This window comes from Myodes glareolus, chromosome 5, assembly GCF_982192425.1.
Source record: "Myodes glareolus chromosome 5, mMyoGla1.1, whole genome shotgun sequence".
Taxonomy (NCBI): domain Eukaryota; kingdom Metazoa; phylum Chordata; class Mammalia; order Rodentia; family Cricetidae; genus Myodes; species Myodes glareolus.
The window spans coordinates 28974248-28994974 of record NC_142030.1 but is presented as its reverse complement, the minus strand read 5'-3'; the positions used below and the strand labels follow the sequence as shown (position 1 = coordinate 28994974).

Sequence of the window (20727 nt, the reverse complement as noted above, 5' to 3'; positions counted from 1 at the left end):
GAAGTTATTCTCCTTGACATTTGTTTAGGCTGCACTTTGATAAAACGCTGTCTATGCTCCACTTTCTCAGCTTGGCACACAGCAGACCCCAGCGATTTATTTCTCTTTGCATTATCTTATCTTCTTTGCTAGCATATTTGGGCTTCCTTTTCATATTTTAGGCTATATTTTGGTACCCAGACAGATTACCTCAGTAACTGTATACTAGTGTCGAGCAGTGTTCTAAGGATAATATTGCAAGCTTCCAGTCTATTCTTAACCGCATTAAAGGACTAAGGATGTATTTATATGTAATTCCTATGTTGTCCGTGAATAAGAGAAAAGGGTAGCAACACTTTCTGCTGGTGACACAGAATCGATTTCTGAAGTGGAGTAAGTGCAGCATTGGGCGCAGGAGGCAATGTGTTTATTGGAAACTGAAGGATCTCTCTTTGTGTCTCTGGCGCGTTTTGTCACTTGTATGGCTTCTAAGCTGATGTGTTTTAACATGGCTCTACATAACTGCGAATATTTTTAAGTTTTCAGGTGGCCAAAGCAGAGAATTCTCCTCATGGGGAAGCATGGAAATAGTTCACACAAGCCCCCTACTCTGCTCTCTCAAGCAGGTCTTCATTCTTCAGTGAAGTACTTGAGCGTGGGTGCTCTGTGGCCGTGTATTGGCAAGGGGGTGCCCAGGAACTGTAAAAGTGTAGATGGATGATGTAAGGATGGCAAAATAAAGTTCATCTTTACTAAATGATGTTCACTGTCACTATGAAAAAGAATACTTTTAAAGTAAATATGATGAAAATCCGTAAGTGCACAGAATTTAGCTCATAATGATTTAAAAATTACTATGGGTAGTACGGTTTCATGATTTTTTCCCCCCTGGTCATTTTGTGAAGTCGGTTGAATAAAACACAGTGCAATGTATTTGTAAAGAGCCCATGGGTAATACAACTTGAATGTAAGCCTGTGCATATGGGCTATCCCCACTACGAAGTCCACGTAGACTCTTTGGCACAGCATTTTTGAGAGATGTGTACCTGTAAAGTAGTGAGCAGGTTTGCCATCTTAACATGTAATCTGGTGAAGCCTGGTAAAAGCAGTTCTGCCATCTCAACACGTTATCCGGTGAAGCATGGTAAAAGTAAGTCCACCATCTCAACACATTATCCTGTGAAGCCAGTACTGATGCAATTACAAGTATTCTGAGTTATACCAGTTTTTATTTGAAAAGTGGAGCTATTTCCTGATGTGCTCCACTCACGCACGCATCAGCTTGAGTCTCTGGCAGAAGCTCTTACTGCCAGCTATTAGTGGAGGCCAGTAACACCCATGCATGTCCCTGTCATGAAAAGGGAGGGGGGAAACCACAGGGTCAGAGATTCAAATAATGACTACATTGTCCAAATATCTAGAAGAGGGCAATTATGATGATAGGGTTAAGAAAATGCATTCCAGAAGCATGTCTTAGTTTAAAAACCATGTTTTAGTCTTGGACTTAAGTGCATGAACAGTTCCCAGTATTGAGGCTTTATTGGAGCTATGAAGTCTTCATATAGAATATTTCAGAAGTGACCCACGGGGTAGGGGAGGAGAAGAAATCCATGAAACACACCCCAATAAAGCCTTCTGCTTGTCAAAGGTTGTTCCATATGATCCCACATTGCAGTTTGAAACAGTACATCTTGAAAAGTAGACTAAAGATGTGAGGAAACAGCTGGAGACTTCCAAGTAGGCTGTGGTCATAGGTAGATTTATTTATTATTTGTGTGTACGTGTGTGTGTGTGTGTGTGTGTGTGTGTGTGTGTGTGCATAAGGCACATATCTGTGCATGCATCCTTGAATACATGATGGTGTGGGAGGGTGTAGTATGTATGCACAGTTGACATGTGCTGTGGGAGCTCCTTCCGCTCCTTCAGCCAATAGCCGCTGAGATACCAGCCCATTGGGGCGTGGTCTCCATCTCTTTTTTTTTTAAACAAAGGAAAATACCCATAGTCCATTTTTTGGGAATATGGGCGTAGTATTCCAGGCTACTTCCTATTGGTTGGGATGGCGCCCATGTGGATAACTGAATCCACAGAAAGCTTGAGAAAGCTTGGAAAAGAATAGAATAAAGCATGTTTTCTTGGTAGCAGCAATTTCTTGGGTCTGCTTTGCTTGCTAGAGGCAAGCAAGTGCTCTCATCTAAAAGAGGCTTCCTGACTCAGCTTTAGCTGCAAAACCCTGCCGCTCGTTAAGAGGTCCTGCCATGAAAAACTTAAACGGTGTTGATGAAAAGCTGAACGCATGCTTTTCAGTTTTCAGCCGCAGCAGGAAAAAAGCTGCGCTGTTTTAAAATGCTGGCTTTCTGGGCCATCCTGCCAGGGCAAACTCTGAGTCTTTCAGGCAGGCAGTCCGACTGAGTGTGGTCTGTGAGCAGAATGCTGCAGTTTGTTTGCTGGCAGAGACCTTGAAACACTGTAGAGTTGTGACCGATAAAAAATGGTTCTGGCGGTACCTCTGCCATGAGGCTGGAAGGCTAAGGAATGGGCTGGATCTAGCTGTCAAAGCCACGGCTTTAGTCCTACCCATATTGCTTAGTAATTTAAAGGCTCTTGTAGTCAGAAAAAGAGAGAGATATACAGTAAAGAGAAATTCAAAGAGGAAGAAATCCTCTAAATAGTTTACAGTGTGTTAAAAATATATGCAGGCTAAAGGTTAAAGTCATTAAAAATAAAAAAAGAAAGAGAGAAGTAGGATGTGGTGCTACACACCTTTAATCCCAATACCTGGGAGGCAGAGGTATGTTGACCTCTGCGACTTCAAGGGGCAGAGGTAGATTGACCTCTGTGACTTCAAGGTGTGATAGCACATGCCTTTAATCCCAATGCCTGGGAGACAGAGACAGACAGATCTCTGTGAGTTCAAGGTGTGATAGCACACGCCTTTAATCCCAGCACTGGGGAGGCAGAGACAGATGGATCTCTGTGAGTTCAAGAACAGCCTGGTATACAGAGTTATTCCAGGACAAAGATTTACAGAGAACCTGTCTCAAAAAGTAAAAGTAAAAATAAAAGAAATAGAGGTTAAAATAAAGAAGGAAAATACACAGAGAATCTTGATACTGTATGCTATTATGCTCTCTTTGAATTGTTTGAATGATGAGGAAGGAGAAACAGCTGCTAAAAGACTTTTGTTTATAAATGCTGCTGAACTAACCCAAGATAGGTATTTTGAAAATACCTTGGCTTCAAAACTGAAGTCAAAAGATATGTTACTTTGGAGAAGAGATTTTGCTTTTGTTTCCACAGAAAATGAGAGGCTGTGGATTCATTCTGAGTTAAGAAAAACTAGGTTCGATAAAGGAAGATCACCTGAGAAATCTCTGATAGAAACAGATGGCCTAGATAACAGAGTTCTTCATCCAGAACAGGTTCAATACTGCTGCCTGAGATGATCAAGACTCAACAGGATACTCCAATCAGAACTTGATTATAACTCTAAATTTTCTTTAGGTCCCCATAAGATCATCAGCACCCCCAACCAGCAGGAAGTAGCCTGGAATACTATGCCCACATTCCCAACAAATAGACTATGGGTATTTTCCTTTGTTTAAAAAAAAAAAGAGGGAAATGGTGCGGAAGAATTGTCTGTATCCTGTCAATCATGTATTTTAATTAAACGCTGATTGGCCAGGCAGGAAGTATAGGTGGGTCAACCAAACAGGAAGTAGAGTCAGGGCAATGAGAACAGGAATATTCTGGGAAGCAGGAAGTTCCCTCTGCCATTCCTGCCCAGACCACTGAAGAGGCAACATGTGAGCTGACAGCTGAGAAAGGTACTGAGCCATGTGGCTAACATAGATAATGATAATGGATTAATATAAATTACAAGGACTAATAAGAAGGCTGACCTAATGGGCCAACCAGCTTTATAACTTATAGAGATCTCTGTGTGATTGATTTTCTCTGGGACTTGCTGGCTGTGGGGTAAGGGGTGGGGACAGAAACCCCAACAAGCCGGCCCTCATGTTACAGATATGTGAAAGTTAGAACAGCTTTGTGGAGCTAGGTTGCAGGAAGCTGAACTCTGGTTACCTTATCAGGCTTGTGACCCAAGTACCTTTAACTGCTGAACCATCTTGCTGACCTTAGATTTCTTATTTTTGAAGAGGAAAAAGAAGGCCAATGATGCTTTCAAAGTTTATAAAATAAAATAAAAGGTGAACATATCTATTGATAGAAGCAGTGTTTGAGCACTGAGGATAAATGAGGTCTCAAGTTCATAGGCATCACGAGTAGTAAGCGCGAACTATGCTGTCAAGTGGTGAAGGGTACCATGGGGAACAGTATGATGTGACAGAATCCAAGCAGGGACACAGGGTGACAGGTGGGGCAGATGTGAAAGCTGCTAACTGAATAGACTTCTCTGCAGAAGACACGTTCGGACTGGAATCTCCAGGCAGAGGAGCTGTGTGGCACAGGCAAGGCCTCAGAAATGAAAACAAGGGTCACACTTACCGAGTGAATTGAAACTGGAAAGGAGACGCTTGGAAAGATCTCTACCTGACATCAGAAACAAAGTGTCATATGAAAAAAATCTCACATAATAGTGGATTTGCTGACGACTTTTTTGGGGTTGCCTTGGAGACGAAGAGTTTGACTTGGAGGATGGATGGATGGATGGGTTGATGGATGGATACAATTGTGTTAGGAATAGATAGTTTGGCCCCTCCCATTTCTCATTTGTCACTGTACCTCTGAAGCCTTTGAAAAAACTCTTATATCAGATGACACAATGAGCCAATCTTAGTGATTCTGACCCAGCTACTTTGTCCATCTGAGAGTCAAGTGTAGCTCATCTTATGCACTGTGTATCATTCTTTCCCGCAGAGGTCAGAGTCTGTGGCTTAGTTGAATTACAAATGCCAATTATTTGAAGACTTTTGTTGTTGTTTTTCATTTTACAAAAAGAATCACAATCACCTTTATCTTACCAGACAGGAAGCACTTCTTGCGGCCATTAGTGAAAAAGATGCAAACATTGCCTTGCTGGAATTGTCTGCCTCCAAAAAGAAAAAGACCCAGGAAGAAGTCATGGCTCTGAAGCGGGAGAAAGACCGGCTGGTGCATCAGTTAAAGCAGCAGGTGGGGCGTCCTGCACGCAAGGTGTGTCTTGCTGGGTCTGGGGCCTCCGTGCTTTCCCTGGGTTTTGCTATTCTTCATTCTCCCATGCCCATTCGGCAGCTCAAGCAGCTACAACCAGGTAGGAGCAGAACGGCCTGCACTGTTGCTAGAACACCACGTTACCGCTTCTCTGTTGATGTGCATGCGGCTGGGCTTGCGTGGCCTGCGACTGGCACCGCTTTTCTTTCCTTTGTATTGGCATCATCTCCCAGAAGTAGCTCCCCGCTCTCTCCCTTTCAGTAGCTCTCCACTTCTAGTTCAACCCGAGAAACGCCTAATTACACTCTGGGGACTATCTTTCACTTCGGTCTTGCTCACTTTCCGGGCTCTGTGACAAACTCGCCTGTCTAGTTCAGAGGTTCCTTCCCTCTCTACTTCCAGCTTGTGTTCTCCCGCTGTTTCCTCCGGGATCTTTCGGTGAAGGACCATCTCCCAACTCTAGTCCCCCTAGACTAGGCTTAGAGACCTGCCTGCCATGATCCATTCTAAGTTAAAGTCACCTTTTGGGCCCCTTTATCCTTTATTTCCTTCTTGTGGCCATTGTGTTCGTCTTAGAGAAATGGAAGGAGGGAGAATCCTAACTTTTACCGAAAGCTCTTTGATTTAGGGAGGGCTCTCTGAAAGGAGCTTGAGAAGAAATAATTGTACCTGAAGTAACTGGGAAGCCATCTCTGAAATCTGTAGATGATCTTTCTTCACCGTGTGTAACTTGGCAAGGGACCAAGGTGTAGCTCAGTGGTAGGGAATTTGACTAGCCCTGTGTTCTCTCCCCAATATGGGTTGGGGGATGGAGAAATCACTTCTATGTATGATGAGGACTTGGGTAGAGCAGTGGTTAAGCATATCCATTCAGATTCTTACTTTATCAAACCTACTCAGCTCAAGGGTGTATGGCTGCCACATTTCAACTAGAACCTATGGAACTCTCTAAATGGCACATGGTTACTTTGTAGAATATCTACATAGATTTGGGGCCCTGGGACTGATTCTTTACCTGCTAAGGTGAACTATACTGAACACAATACCTGGAATAAGCCTCCGTACCCTGCAAAATGCCATCTCTTTCCCTCATTGGGAAGGAAAAGGCATTCTTTGGCAGTGAGCTTAAGTCCATTTTCCATAGGACTTGCTGAAAGACAGAGAGAGAACCCTGCCATGCCTGGGCAACCTTCTCCTTGCAGAGGGAGGGGCTCAGTTGCTGCCAGACATTGGGGTCATTTCACAGAGTGGCATGTCTTGCTAGCATTGTTCCCGGGGCTCGGGGACTGCTTATATCTGACCTCTGTTTGGGGCTGTGCATCTTCTTCATTGGGTTTTCCAACCACCTGGCCTTAGTAAGTCAAGATGAGCCTCTTTCTTTGCTTTCCCCCATTTTTTTTCCCTGAGCACCTAGCACCCTCCCCTCCTGCACCTAACCATTGTAGCTTTTTCCCACAGGTTTATAGGCCTAGGAAACAGCCCCCGTGCTCAAATATACCGTGCAATTGTGATGCTGGCTACAGCCCAGATTTTACGGCCAAGTACCACGGCTCCAGCTACGATGCACACATGAGCCAAAGGTCTCAGGTCAGTCAGTTGCTAAGGAGACACACCCCACTGTGGAGGGTGGGAATACAGAAGAACTACTTTAATCTTGATTGTCACCTCTTGTACAGATTTCTAGGATTTGGTGGCCATAAAGTTTGGGACCACACAGAAGACAATATCATTTTGTGATCTGTAGTATCATTTTATTGGTTTTATTTTTCCCAATGATTCCAAACATGGTGGTCACCCTTCAGAGTCAAATAGCTTGGTCAGGCTGCCAAGCAGGGGTGGGGGCAGGAGCGGTACGACCAATCACAGGGGATTGCTTTTCCTTTCCAGCTCTTAGGTACATTTTTATCCATATCACTTCTACCTTTCTCAGTTCTTTGTTTTTTTTTTTTAAAAAAAAATTAGGCTGCTTTTCTCTCTCTTTCTCAGCATCATAACTACTTTCTCAAATGCCAGTAAGAACTGAGGGAAGCCACACAAAGCCTTTATTCTTGAGGCAGGTTCAGGTTGGGGGTCATAGGACTCTTGGAAATCCTAACTGTGTGAGTTAGGCTTCCTTCTAGAGCGAGGCAAAGTTGGAAGAGTTTTCATGGCGAAAGGAAGAGCAAAGAAGGAAGTCAGATTCCCTGGTGACACACTCAGCTTTGAAATCCTTCCTCTTACCCCACCTACCACACGGTGATAAAAATCCCACATTTGGGTATCTTCATTGCAAGTGATTATGAACCTAAAAACAATTGTTCATTTACTTGAAATGTCAGTTCTTTCTCCCTTTTATTGTGTTCACAGTCACTCAGGGATTTATTTTTCCTTATCACCATAGCAACTCTGCACATCTGGGGCAGAATTTTCTCCTTTGTAAGGGGACACAACTCAGGTTCAAGAGTGTGGAATTGTTCTCCAAAGACCCACAGCTGGTAGTATGCCTTGGGCTTTAGGACCATCCCCAAAACACACACACCCCTATCACATGTGGAAAGAAATCCTGAGTGACAACTAACAGGATATTTTCAGAAATTGTGAAGTTTCAGTACTTTATAACCCTGAAGTCATTGCTTGAATAGCCAGGTAAGACTTCCACCAAGAACGTCAGCCTGGAGTTCTTAGGCTTCAGTATTGGATTGCCTTAGAAGTTAGTCTTAGTTGTGAGCTTCTATCATGTGCTGGGAGTGAGTCTAAGGTCTTTGCATGCACTCACTCATCAAACTCCAATGAACTGGGAACTTGACGCTGTCAGAGAGAGGAAGACAGTGTCCAGAGAGGCTCAGCTCTTTGCTTAGGCCACACAGTCCTCAGTGGTTTTTACCCAAGACATTCATGGTTGAGCTGCTTCCTTTGAATCCGTTATCTACACTGATTGATTGTTATCTCTCTGAATCATTTCAGATTTCTTCCTGATCTTCATTTTCTTCCTTTGTGTATCAGGCTAATAAATTGATCCAGAGACTGGAAGTGGGGGTATTTATATTTAGAGTGCTTTGCACACGCCTGGCACATACCGAGTGCTCTATTTATACACGTGGCCTATGTCTTCTGCTAGTGCTCTTGCTGCTGCACGACTCCTAACTGCTAGTGCCGCCAGTCCTCAGTGACAGTTTAACTTTTTATTCCTTGCCATTGTAGTGCACCCAGCCGAGAGCTGCTGCTCGCCCAGAACATGCTGAGGATGTATGGTGGAGAGCAGACGGGCGCTAGCACCTAGTCTTCCCAGTGTCCTTCCCCTAACGCACAAGTGCTGGGAGAGCATCAGACAGACATGTCAAGACCCCTAGACCCCAGTCTCAGCTCAGTTCGATGAGTCCAATGCCACTTATTAAATTTCCTTGGTTTGTGGGTGCAGCCTGTGGAGATAGATACTGACCAGGAAGAGTGAGCCTTAGATAGCTCTTGTTTTTCTCCTCTTGGGTGACTGGGGAGAACATATGTCTCTCAGAGGCAAGGAAAATGGAAGTGAAGGAAGGTTGTCGGGTCAGCCGCTTTTGTGTCTGAACAGGCAGTGAGGCTTTCTGGTTCATGAGAGAAGCCATGTTATACAAACTGCCATTTTAGTCAGTGTATCTTGTACCGAGGAAGTCTCTCCACTGTTCAGTCCTGGGTGACTGGACAGAGTGGTTCATTTAGCCATGCCCAACAGTCACTGAACCATACTAAGCACAAACAGGGCATTCAAAGATCATTTCTTCTAGGAATGCATGATTGCTAGATTCTAAATACCATACCAAGTACTACACACATACACACACACACACACACACACACACACACACGCACACGAGCATGCATACACACATGTACACACACATGCACAATGTTGTCATTTTTTTCTCATCAGCATTCAACCAACTTATGTTCTTTATGTCACAATTTCTGCTTGGTGGCAGGGGTTCTTCTGTTTTCCTACCATGATGAGAAAGGCATGCATCATCTTTATTTGAAATTTCCCAAGCCAACATTCCAAGAGGCCAGATGACTTAACCACCATCATAACGCCCTGCAGTGCAGAGATGGGCTCCAAGGCTGGTAGAGTGCTACACCTTAGCTCCTGCTAAGCTGAGCACTGCGGTATGGCTGACCTTCTTTAGCTCCCCAAGGTGTTAGGATAAAGACACTAGACCCAGTATCCTCCTTACCTTGAACGAACCATTGGTCCCATATTTCGCAGGTATCAGCCAATTCCAGTATTTCAGGTCATAAAGAAGAGAAAGGCTTGGTTTCTTGGTGAGACCAAGTGCCCTTATAGGTATTTGACTTGGACTTGGGGGCAGAGAATTAAAACTAGGGTAAATAGGAAAAGCTTCTTCAGGAAGGAGAACCTTGAGCAAAGGTGAAACAGAAGAGAGAGAGGGAGTCTTGCAGGTCTCTGGCATCGTAATATTCCATGTAATGGACAATCTGTGTAAAACCCTTACACAGGATTCAGTTCAGGAAGCAGTAGGCAAGCCAGGGAGCTGCTAGGAGTGAGCAAAGGGCAGATGCCAGAGCAGGAGGGAGCAGCAGGAGGAAGTGAGGAAGAATGGGCTGCAGTGGGACAGGCGAAGATCTGTGTGTCGAGTGAAGTGAGCTGTGCAGGACTCTTGTATAGTATCTGCTAAAAGAGACTTCTCTGGGCTAGACATTCTCAACAATCAAGAAGTAGAATATGCTCACACAGCTCAAGGGCAGAGCCTGGTCCCTCCAACACATACATCTCAGCATCCAGTGATGCAGCTTCCCAGGGTCCTCAGGAGTTGGCTTGCATATTTAGAAGCATTGCCACTTCCAGTGAAGCTACAGTAAAGACTCATGCTAGTCTGTCACATGTCCTGAGATTTTCAGCTTATCCTAGAGCAAAGCATTTTGTCAGAATGCTCCACTCACTTACTGGCAGCCTCAGCACTAAGCCCTGCTGGCTGACTGCTGCACCTTCTCGTGGTGCTGTTGTCTAAGCCTAGAAGTATAGCTGGCAGCTGGGCCGTTCTTGGCATCAGTGAGCAGAACAGAATCTTCTCTAAATGTTCTCATCACCCTCCAACCTTCACTACTGAAACCCTTGCTTGCTTCTCCTTGGTATAGGGATAAAGGCTGAGACCAGTGTACGCCTTGCACATGCCATTCCATTGGTCAAGCATAGTTTCCCCTCTTTTCTTCGCTGGCTCTTTCTTCCCTCTCACTTCTTCAAGGAAGCCTTCTGAAGTCTTCCCATCTGGGTCACATCCTCCATTTTACCCCTTTACCCTGTGTGCATGTCGATTTCTTAGTGCTTGTAACAGATGAACTTTTGCCTTGCTAATTTAAGATCTCCAATCAAGAAGATGACCTGTGACCTGTTTTGTTCACCATGTCTCCTGGCCCAGCACAACTGCAGACTTATAGTAGACTTTTAGCAAGCACTTGTTCAGTGCATTAATGAATGAGAAATGGGGCATTGATAGTATCACATTCCTTTTGGTCAATACTTCACCTCTTAAGTCTCACTCGAGGGTCCTGGATGCTCGTGAAGGTGGTAGAGAGGTCAGAATGGTACTTCCCCTTTACTGCTGTATCATAAGGCGCTTGCTGGGGCCTTGTCCCATGCCTAAAGCATTTGAAAGGGTGGTTAATTTGAGCCCTTCATCCAAATTTCTTAACCTTGTTCTCCTTTGAATCCCTTCCAGCATCCTGGGTCTTTCTTGAGTAAAATGTCACTCAGCTCCCAGATGTAGCAGAGGATTCTCATTAGGCAGGGACCCCTCCATTCCAACCCTGGCAACTTCTGAGTGTCTCATAAATCAAGTTGCTGAGAAATACCTTAACTCCTCTTAAACAGCTGTCAGGAAAGCCAGAGGTGATACGAAGTGAGTTCAGAAATTCCAGCTATGCCTGCCAGTGAAAGAAGCCTATGATGCTCCTTGAGTGTTGACATTTGAGTTTCTAGGAGTGAGAGAGCCCTGCAGATTAGCCTTCTGTTTCCCATTGCATTTTTTAAAAGAAGAGAAAAGATGAGACATAGTGTGGTAGAGGAGGCACTGAGTCAATCTAATTTTTATTTTCCTCGCATTTCTGCTCCTTCACAAGCATACACCTCTAACAGTATACCCCACCTCTTAAAAAAAAAATCTGGCTTCCAGATTTGTGCAGTTTGGGGAGTGACTCTCAACTGGGAATGAGTTAAGTTTTGTTATTTTTTTTTCTTCCTCTAGGGAGTTCTTAAAAATTATCGAAAATTACTATCTTTTGGTCTTTGGTGTCTTGCATCTAGCCCCAGCCCCCAACCCCTTTCCTTTGCCCTTGAAAAAAAAAAGGCTGACTGCAAAATAATTAATTCTGAAACCATTGGATTTGCCTGCTGCTAAAGGGTTTTTGAAGAAAGCTTAAATCTAAATCTTACCCCCTAAGCCTTATTCCCCAATGCTTCCCTGTTGCTGAAGCACTGATAGGCACATCCTTGATGAAAATGCCTTTTTAAATGAGGGCCAGACACCATTGTTTAGGGAAAATTAGAACCAGCTTATTTCTCAGAACCAGTTAGAATACTTCTGAGATCAGATAGATTGTGCTTGGGTTCTGTTTCCCTTTCCTTCCAGATCTGGGCATCGCTCTGAGCCATCAGGAAATAAGCAGGTCAGTTGGGAACAGGAAGGCGTTAAAGGAGAAGACAGGCCCACTGATTCACTGTTTCCCCAGAGTGGCAGGGAGAGACTGTGTCTTGGTAAACATTTGGTCGGTCATGCCAGGTCATCACAGGATACTCTGTTAGGGCACAATCTCCCCTGCCTCCCTTGGGTTGTTTAAAAGTCAGGAGTGTCTCAAGGATTAGTTAAACAGATATGGCCATGCATGGCAGAAGAGAGAGGCCACCCTGGAAAGAGACCAGGAGAGAGCTCCTTGAGGCTGGGATCCTAGTCACAACTGAATATGAGCCTGAGTTGAGCATGTTGAGGTGAAAGTCAAATGCAACCATTGATCAGCCAGCTCTGTCCCCTCCCATTGAGAGCCGGGAACTCTATTGTCCACTTTTGTTTCTCTTGCATTGTATGTAGATGACTATTATAGTGTGTGGGGTAAGCACAATTAAACAGCAATAGAGGAGCTCCATGGAGCAGGGTTCCCATAGCCTCTTGTTGTGCTTGGATGAGCTCCAGCAAAGCTTGATTTGATCCCAGCATTGTAATGCATCACAGACCTACACCAGATTGAATTGCCACAATGCAAATGCATTGGTTGTTCCAGCCAACTCTCACTGGGTTAAGTTGTCCCTTTTCCCCTGATAGGATGTAGCCACATCTCCATCTTTGACTTTATTGCATTGGGCTGAAGTATGCTCCAGGGAACCCCCTTCAGACATGCTCAGATCCCTTCTCCAAGGTCAAAGGCTGGATGTTCCCAAGAAGGCAAAGCCCAGTGTTACTAAAAATGTTTCTGTTGTTGTTGTTGTTGTTGTTGATGATGATGATGATGATATCCTGTATTTGGACAGGATTCTGGTCTGCTATCTCAGCCTGCATAATTTCTTTCTCCTACTCTGATGCCTCAACCCCAACACTCAAGGGATCTATTTGTCCCACCACCAGTACAACCCAGAGTATGTTCAAAGACTGTGGAGGCCAATTATTTTCTGTTATCTGTGTGTTCCTCCAAACCTTCTTAGAACAACATCTTCCTAGACCGTGAAAGGGATGCTGGTGGACCACCTGTGAGTCTGGTCAGAAAGTCATGTGAACAGGTTAGCTCCTGTTTCTATGCTTGGGTGGAGCACCTCTGGCGTATGTTGGCACTCTGACCTAGGAGACAATGACTTCATCCTTGAGCACTGATTGTACAGTTATGGTTTCCACCACCAGTAAAGCCACTCATGAAAGAGACAGGGCAAATTTCTGCTGCTTGGGGTAGATGGGAGGTTTTCTATTTGTTGCTTGTTTGTTTGTCTTTGTTGTTGTTGTTATTTCCTTGCCCACAGGATCAAAGAATACTTCTTGCAGAAGCAGAAATTGCTGAGGTGTCGGATGGGAAGCCTGTTTTTTGTGTCAAATCCCTGTCTAATTTGGATGCTTCCTATTACATTTCAAGGTTCCTAGAATAGGTATTTCTAGTTGTTAGTGTTTGGTTATGAGGGGGCCCACTTTTTAAAAAGTTCTTGTGTCGAAGGCTTTGGGGGAAGGTAGGGACTAGAACCTATTTGAAAAAAGCAGGTCACTTGTTCTTGCCCTTAAAAGACATACCTTTCCTCTGATATTCCATTTACATCCTGGCATCTGTAAGGGGAGTAACTCTGCTCTTCTTGACCCTTTGCCATCTATGCTACTTCACAAAAGTGGCAAAATAAAAATGAAATTTTAATGAGGAGGTGAATATAACATGTATGTGGGGACTGGGTCTGAGCAGCTTGCCAACTTCCATGATCTGAAGTTCCCAAATAGTACCTCCATGTTGGCAGAACACACCAGAATAGTAGGCTTAGGGAACCAAACAAAACTGTGTGCAGATGCCAAGAAGATCTCTCACATGCTGTGCCCTCTCTCTCTCTCTCTCTCTCTCTCTCTTCCTCCCTCTCCCCTCCCTCTCTTCCTCCTTCCTTCCCTCCCTCTCTCTCTCTCTCTCTCTTATTCAAATTGCACATCTGTGCTCTATTTTTAAACATTTATTCTTTAAGTGATAACGCATGTTTTACCAAGCCTCTTATTGGATTAGACATGTTTGAAATCCCCTCAACTTTAACCTCTTCATTACTGCCTCCAACAAATGCAGGTCGACCACCAGAGCAGAGTGCAGATAAGATGTCTCCACATCAGCACACGGCATCATAAGGGGCAAGGGAACCATCAGGTTTGCTGGGTTTGTCAAGGTGCCGATGCTGTAAGGAGAAAGAATTCAATTGTCACATTGTGTTGACATGTAGTTCTTAGGGTGACATTGTTTAACAGCTTGTGTGGTACAATCAAAGTCCATATTCTTTTTCATTACTTTAATGCGCACATTTTAGGCTAGAATAATTGGTTTGGAATTCAATTTGGTACAGGATATATATTATATATATGTACAGGATATATATATATATATATATGCGTGTGTGTATATATATCTACACACACACACACACACACACACACACACACACACACACACACATATATATATATATATATATATATATATATATATATATATATATCCTGTACATATATTCCCTCATTTAATTCTCCAGGAACCTTGAAAACCAGGTACTAAAATAATCCTGTCTAGAGATGCAGAGACAAAGAACTGGGACTGTGTGGTGCCAGTTCTAGGAAAGGGTAGAAGCAAAACCCAGGCAGGTCTCAAACCAAACCTCTTGCATGCTCTGCACAGGAGATTATGCAAAAGAAAGAATGAGGAGAGAGAGAGAGAGAGAGAGAGAGAGAGAGAGAGAGAGAGAGAGAGAGAGAGAAACAAGAAGCATAGAAAGGTTCCTGACGTGACTGCGACACTCATTTGCACTCATCTGGATCCAGCGTGCCCCTGTTGATCTCAGACTTCCCTGTGCTGGCTTTAGAGAGTGCCCTGTCTCATCCTGTGTCACCAGATCCTGACACCAGGGATCCTACCGGGAGTGTTGGCTTTCCTGAGATGTTGGTACCTGCCTGCCCATGGCTGCAGGGTTTTGATCTCAAGGTAATTGCTTAGAAGATTTTCTCCTCGGTAGTTTTCCAACTTTTTTCTCATCATTTGACATATTTAAAAAACCGGTTTCTCCTGATCCTGATGTCTCCATCCCTGTCCCTCTCCCTGCTTCCTTTGTTGCACCCCTCCATACTCCTCATAATTAAAAGTCCTTTCAGGCTGTCTTCACCTTATCATTTCAAATGAATGAGGAAGAATCCCAGCTTCCTGCCCTTGTGTCTTCCTGATGCTGAACTTCAGAGTGGATGAAAAGCCCTTTGCTCTGGCTTTGTGCTTCATCCCTCAGTACTGTGTCCAAGCCACACCATGCTGCCATGGATCTGCACTGTTCTGCAGACCAGTCTGCGCTGTCCTGGGCTTGCGCAGGGTTGCAGGCTGGACCCAGGCAGAAAACTGCGCACAGGCTTAAATTCTGTCTTCTTCTTGCTTATTTGACTCCATCTTAAGATGCTCACTGTGTTGCTGTTGTTGACTCTGCAATAAGTTAGAAAGCAAATGTAAAGGTTTCGGACTCTCTTGTGTTTGATATGTTTTACTGATTTGTGCACAATTTAATTGTATAGCCATCTCTACATGAACTTTTCCATGGTAGAAAACATGTCAATATTTTGGCATAAAAGTAATATATTCTCATTAGAAAAACTTCAAAAAATCTAAAGAAAAAATTGATATCATTCATAATCCCACCACTCAGAAGTAACTGTCATTAAGATTTACAATTTCCTACATTCCATTGTGTAGACATTGGTCTGTAGCCGAGACACACGGAAGAATGCAGATTTCACTATCTCTCTATACATTCATATGTGTGCATTTCCTGAGGCCCCTTGAAAGCTATCAAAAGCAGATTAATTTTTATCATTTCCCTGTACTTGGGGGTTTTAATTTGTTCCTAGTTTGTGCTCTTGTAATCACACTGTAATGAACATTTAAATATGTAGCCTTTTTATTATTTCCCTGAACCCCAAAGTGGAATCACTGAAGTTGGGGTTGCTTATGGAAGATTTTAGAGAACTGAGGATAGCTGTCTTCTGTAAATACATCTCTCATTTGCTAATGCTGATGCTTAAGCAACTGGCAACTTCTTACTTCAATCTTGCCACACTCTATTCTAAATACATGCCGCAAAGCACTGTGGGAAGGCTGCTGCTAGGCTCTTCCAGTGGCCAGAGAACAGAGAGAACCAAAGCAGAGGGAGGGTTTAGGAGATGAGAAAGCAAGTACTAATTGAGCACATACTATGTTCTTGGTGCTGCTCTGGACTCTGGGGATGTTCCAATGAGCAAAACAGACAAAAGCCCTCACCGAAGGGAGTTTATCTCCTAATGGCTGAGACAAAGAAGAGGGAAATATAAGCATCTAACAGGGGAGTCGGGCAGTAATGGCTGGTTCAGTGGCAAAACCTAATGCTGATGTTTTCTGAAGCACTTCAGGATGGGGATCCCCAGGAAAGATACATTGAAGGAAGACTACATAAAATAAAGGGATTGCAAGGGGAGCACTCATGTGGAGCACTCAATAACTACACTTAGCCAGAAGGCTTGAGTCCATTCTTCAGTATACTCCCCAAGTGCAGTTACCGAATTGACAAGGTGGGGGAGCCAGAACCCTACAACACCACTGTTTAAATGAGATTTATTTATTTATTTTTTTAGTGCATACGACAGCCCAAGCTCCACCGTCTTATCTTGACCCTAATATGGTGGTTAGGAAATGCCTGCTGAGCACAACCCACCAAGTCTGCATCCTAGTGCTCCCTGACACCATCTGGCAATGGAACCGTGTGCAAGGGTTACAAGTTCAGATCACAGGGAACACTATCATCCCAGAAAATATGAGATTTTGCAAGAATGACACCTCAGAACGCCAAATGCAGGACTGTGCTTATGTGTCCAGAAACCTCCAATTAGCTGCTTGTCCTGTGGCTGCCTTACTTCCTCTTTCTCTTGGGCAAGCCCACCTAGAATTACAAACACAGCCTGTGGCCCAACCATCAACTCTGCCTTCTGCAGACTGGAGTAAGAGGGAGGTACCAAGATCACAAGGTCAGGCCATTTCTATTGTCAGGCTTTCTGGGTTTGGGGTCTGTGACTGGCTTTTGAAGTTTCAATGAATAAGATGGCTCACCTCACCAGGGAGGTTCCGGCAGGTATGGAAGGTTCAGGATCTAAGAGTAGAACTGAGAAGTGTGGTTCTGGCCCAGCTCTGTTCCTGGCACCCTGGGAAACTTGGGTAGTGCATTTGACGTGTCTCTCAAGGACTCGGTGCCTATCTGTATGGCAAAGAGGAGGAGCTAGAATGAGCTCGCCAACCTCCCAGATCCTCAGAGCTTTGGTGGTGCTGAGATTGATTCAGCGCAGGCAACACTCACAGCACGTGGTGCACAGGTTAGGGACAGTGCTGACCTTCATGGAGCTTACAATCGAGGAAGAAGGGTGCATCGTCCCACACACTACGAGCACAGCCAGTGCTTCCTAAATGAACAATATGCCAGGCACAATGGTGTCCTTTGGTTTATTTTCTTCAGCCCTCACAGAGGTTGAAGATGTAGGGTTCTCATCGCCATGCCCAATGTGCAGATGGTAAAGTCAGTCAGTGCTAATGAGCTGGCTCAACCGCTCCACACAGAAGGACTCTGCTCTCTATGTCATTTCCTTCCTCCTAGGGTTCAGCTGCTCCTTCTTCACAGACAGTCTTGGAGGAGTCAGTGAGAGTAGGGAGGGAGGACCCAAAGCTTACTCCTTTAGCAAATATAATCTGGACTCGTCTCCTGTTGCTGATTGGATGAGAATGAACAAGTCAACTTGCCTTCCTGTAAAATGGGTCCATTGTTTGCTACCTGACCCACAGAGAAGTGTTATTTAAAACATTCCGTGTGTGACCTGATTTTAAAAGCCACGAGAGTTCTACAATTGTGTGGGAATGTGTGGATAGGGCCTGCCGTGGGTTTCCATGCAGTGTCATGGAATGATGATTCCAAACACCCTCTTTTGACAGTCTCTCAACAAGGCCAAAGTCCACTTGACCTGTTTTCTGGCCAAGGAGGAATTTGAGTATGAGTATTCATGAATAGATCCCCTTCCTCTGCTTTTCAGGGTACCAGAATTCCCCTCTTCTGCTTTTCAATGTACCAGATCATGAATTGTTAAAATTACCATAAATGAAGCAAAAAGAACACACATGGTTTTTTTGTTTTGTTTTGTTTTGTTTTGTTTTGGGGGGGAGTTTAGATAGGGTTTCTAGGTGAAACAGTCCTGGAACTTGCTTTGTCGACTAGACTGGCCTCAAACTAACAGAGATCCACCTGCCTCTGCCTCCTGGGTGCTGGGATTAAAGGCACCACCGCTGCCAGGTCACACATGGTTTTTAAAAAAACTAGATGAATATGGAGCGTTTCCTTCTGGGAAAGGAATGTCCAATATCTCCCATCCCTGCTCATGCGTGTCCAGGCAACAGGAGGCATGTTGGGCCAAGGGTTTCTGAGGCTTTCAGAGCTGAGATTTGGCTCTCAGGAAAAGCCTGTGCGTTCCTGAGCTTTCTAATGACGCAACCCTTGGTGAGGCAAGGGAGTAACAAGTTGATATTTTGGAGAGTGAAGCAGTATCTCTAAGGGATTATTTTTCATGAAGCTGGGACACTGAAGTGTTGCTGATTTATCTTAATAGCAGATACAATGAGTGAGTGTCCCAGTTGCCTCTTTGTGCTTTTGGCAAGTCTAGATAGAAGTGGAACGGAGCAGACCCAGCCAGAGCTGCTAGCGCAAGGTTTGGGAGTCCTAATCTTCCCAGCTCCAAATATGTGCTTTTAAGATCGCTTCTGGAGTCATCCAAGCTGCAGGTGGACACTTTGTCTTGGCCAAGGACAAGGTAGGCTGCATTATCAAGCTTTCCGCTCTCAGACAATTTGCTTCAACTTGCAAGGAAATGACCGGGCTTGACACTGTGGCAGTGAGGTCCTTAAGATTCGTTACCAGTTCTGGCTCGTGGGTGCTATTGCTGTGTAGAGAAACTTTCCTTTGTCACACGAGGAGCCCCCAGCTTATCATGTACGTGATAAGGGTTCTTAGGGGACACAGCACAGCAACTGCTGGGTCAGAACTGGAATCAGACCCTGCTGCACCCAGGGCCTTAGAATTTGGAATATAAATTATGTCAAAGCCACGTTCAGTGCTATAACATTTGCTAACCCCTATTAGATATGGATAAGTTCTCATGGCTTAATTTGGCATATTGAATCCATTCTTCAGATTCTCTTTGGGGATGGAAAAAGGAAATACACAACTCCACTGTAATTTTTCTTTTGTTTCTTCAGAATGGGACATAATTTTTTATTGTTAACTGGTGGAAAGAGATGAATCACAGCCAACTATGGCTCGCCCCCACAGGAGGAAAGTATCAGGCTGTAGCTGAGAACATATTCTTTGACATGAACCAGAATATCTGAATTTTGTAATTTCTTCCCACTTAAAAAAAACCCAAACCCAAACCATTGCTATTGAGAAACTATTAATGTTATGACCAAGACCAAAAGAGTGAAGGAAGCAGAAAACTAAGGCTTCTCTGAGGAAAATACTAGAATTCGGTGGGATGAATCCACTTCATGGCAACTTCACCGAGGACAGAGGAAGCCCGCCAGGGGCAGACAGAGTAGCCTACTGACGTTGGTCTTTCCTTCTTCCAAGGAGAGGGCAAGAAGTTGGTTGTGAGCCAGGCATCCCGCACTCCTGAACCAGGTCTGCTTGGGCACCACCTCAGGCAGATTCTGTCATTCTGCTCCCACTGCCACTGTTGAATCTAGAACATATGCTTGGAAATAGGTTCTCCTCCTTTGGCCAGGACAGCTGCAGGCTGAAAGCCACTGCAGAGTGTTTGAAATTGCTTGGGTCAGAAGCAATTATCCCTCCCCTTTTCTCTGATCTCACACGGTTTGGTGGTCAGTCACTCCTCATGCACTGGAGTCTGTAGAGTCTGATGGCTCTGTCCGGCTTTTGAGGTGACTGAGTCACTCGGTATTACAGATGAAAAAATATTTAAGTGGGCTTGTTGCAGTCATGATTACAATTTACACTTTGCTTCAGCAGAACTACTTTGTAGACTTTTATGAGTTAAGGATCTTCTGGGGCAAATCCACAAGGAGAAAGCAGGTAGTTTTTTTTTTTAATCCCTTCGGTGCTTGCTGGAAGAGTGGTCACATATGGTTTTTTAGCTGTACCTGCCCTTCAGCCTCTCCCCAAAACAGAACCCTAAACTGCCCTATTTCCATATAAAAATGGGATTTAACAAAGACAGGAACAGTCCCTGTGTACTGTGTGCAGAGCCAAATGACTTTTGAAGGGTCCCTGGAACCCAGATAAGAATAAAAACCACAACCCCTGTTCCCCTCTCTGAATGACCTGCTCTCAGATTTGTGGATGATGGCTCTCACCTGGAGATATCTGAAGTAGAGTCTTGGTTCCCATTTGTATTTTTCTTCATTCATTATGATTCGTTTATATTTAAGCTCAATGAAAACAGAGGACAGAAGAAGCTTCATTTTTATCAAATATAACATTGTCTTCGAATTTTAGTGGTATGTTAGGATGTCAGATCTGCACCCTGGTGAAATGAAAAGAATTCTAATTCTAGAACAAACCACACGTTAATTCAGGGCAGAGTTGGTCCACGCTCATGCCTGTTTTCAGACCCAAAGTTTTTATCAGTAAGAGGGAATGGGAAGAGGAAGTACAAGAACTTGAAAGGAAGCAGACATATACTCAACACAGTGGCTTTGAACTTCAGCTCTTCCCGGGTTCCAGGTGGTGCCTCAGATAGATAGATAGATAGATAGATAGATAGATAGATAGATAGATAGATAGATAGATAGATAGATAAAAATATAGTCACAATCAGAATTGAATCAAAGGTTCATTCACCCTGATAGGCT

The 20727-nt window shown here is 44.2% G+C and overlaps 1 protein-coding gene across 11 annotated transcripts in view; it reads left to right on the top strand.

Annotated features, from left to right (window-relative positions):
* Erc2 (ELKS/RAB6-interacting/CAST family member 2) overlaps positions 1 to 20727 on the top strand; it is a 919008-nt gene that overhangs the window by 702797 nt on the left and 195484 nt on the right. For 8 of the 11 annotated variants that reach the window (XR_015737860.1, XM_087906197.1, XM_087906198.1 and 5 more), the window contains 2 exons: positions 4968 to 5115; positions 6592 to 6720. Coding sequence is in view for 10 of the 11 variants with exons in the window: in XM_087906197.1 (XP_087762323.1) it covers positions 4968 to 5115; positions 6592 to 6720 (277 nt within the window). In the remaining variant the exon portion in view is untranslated. The remainder of the gene's footprint in view (positions 1 to 4967; positions 5116 to 6591; positions 6721 to 20727) is intronic. The other 3 variants (XM_087906201.1, XM_087906206.1, XM_087906202.1) reach the window with 1 other exon arrangement.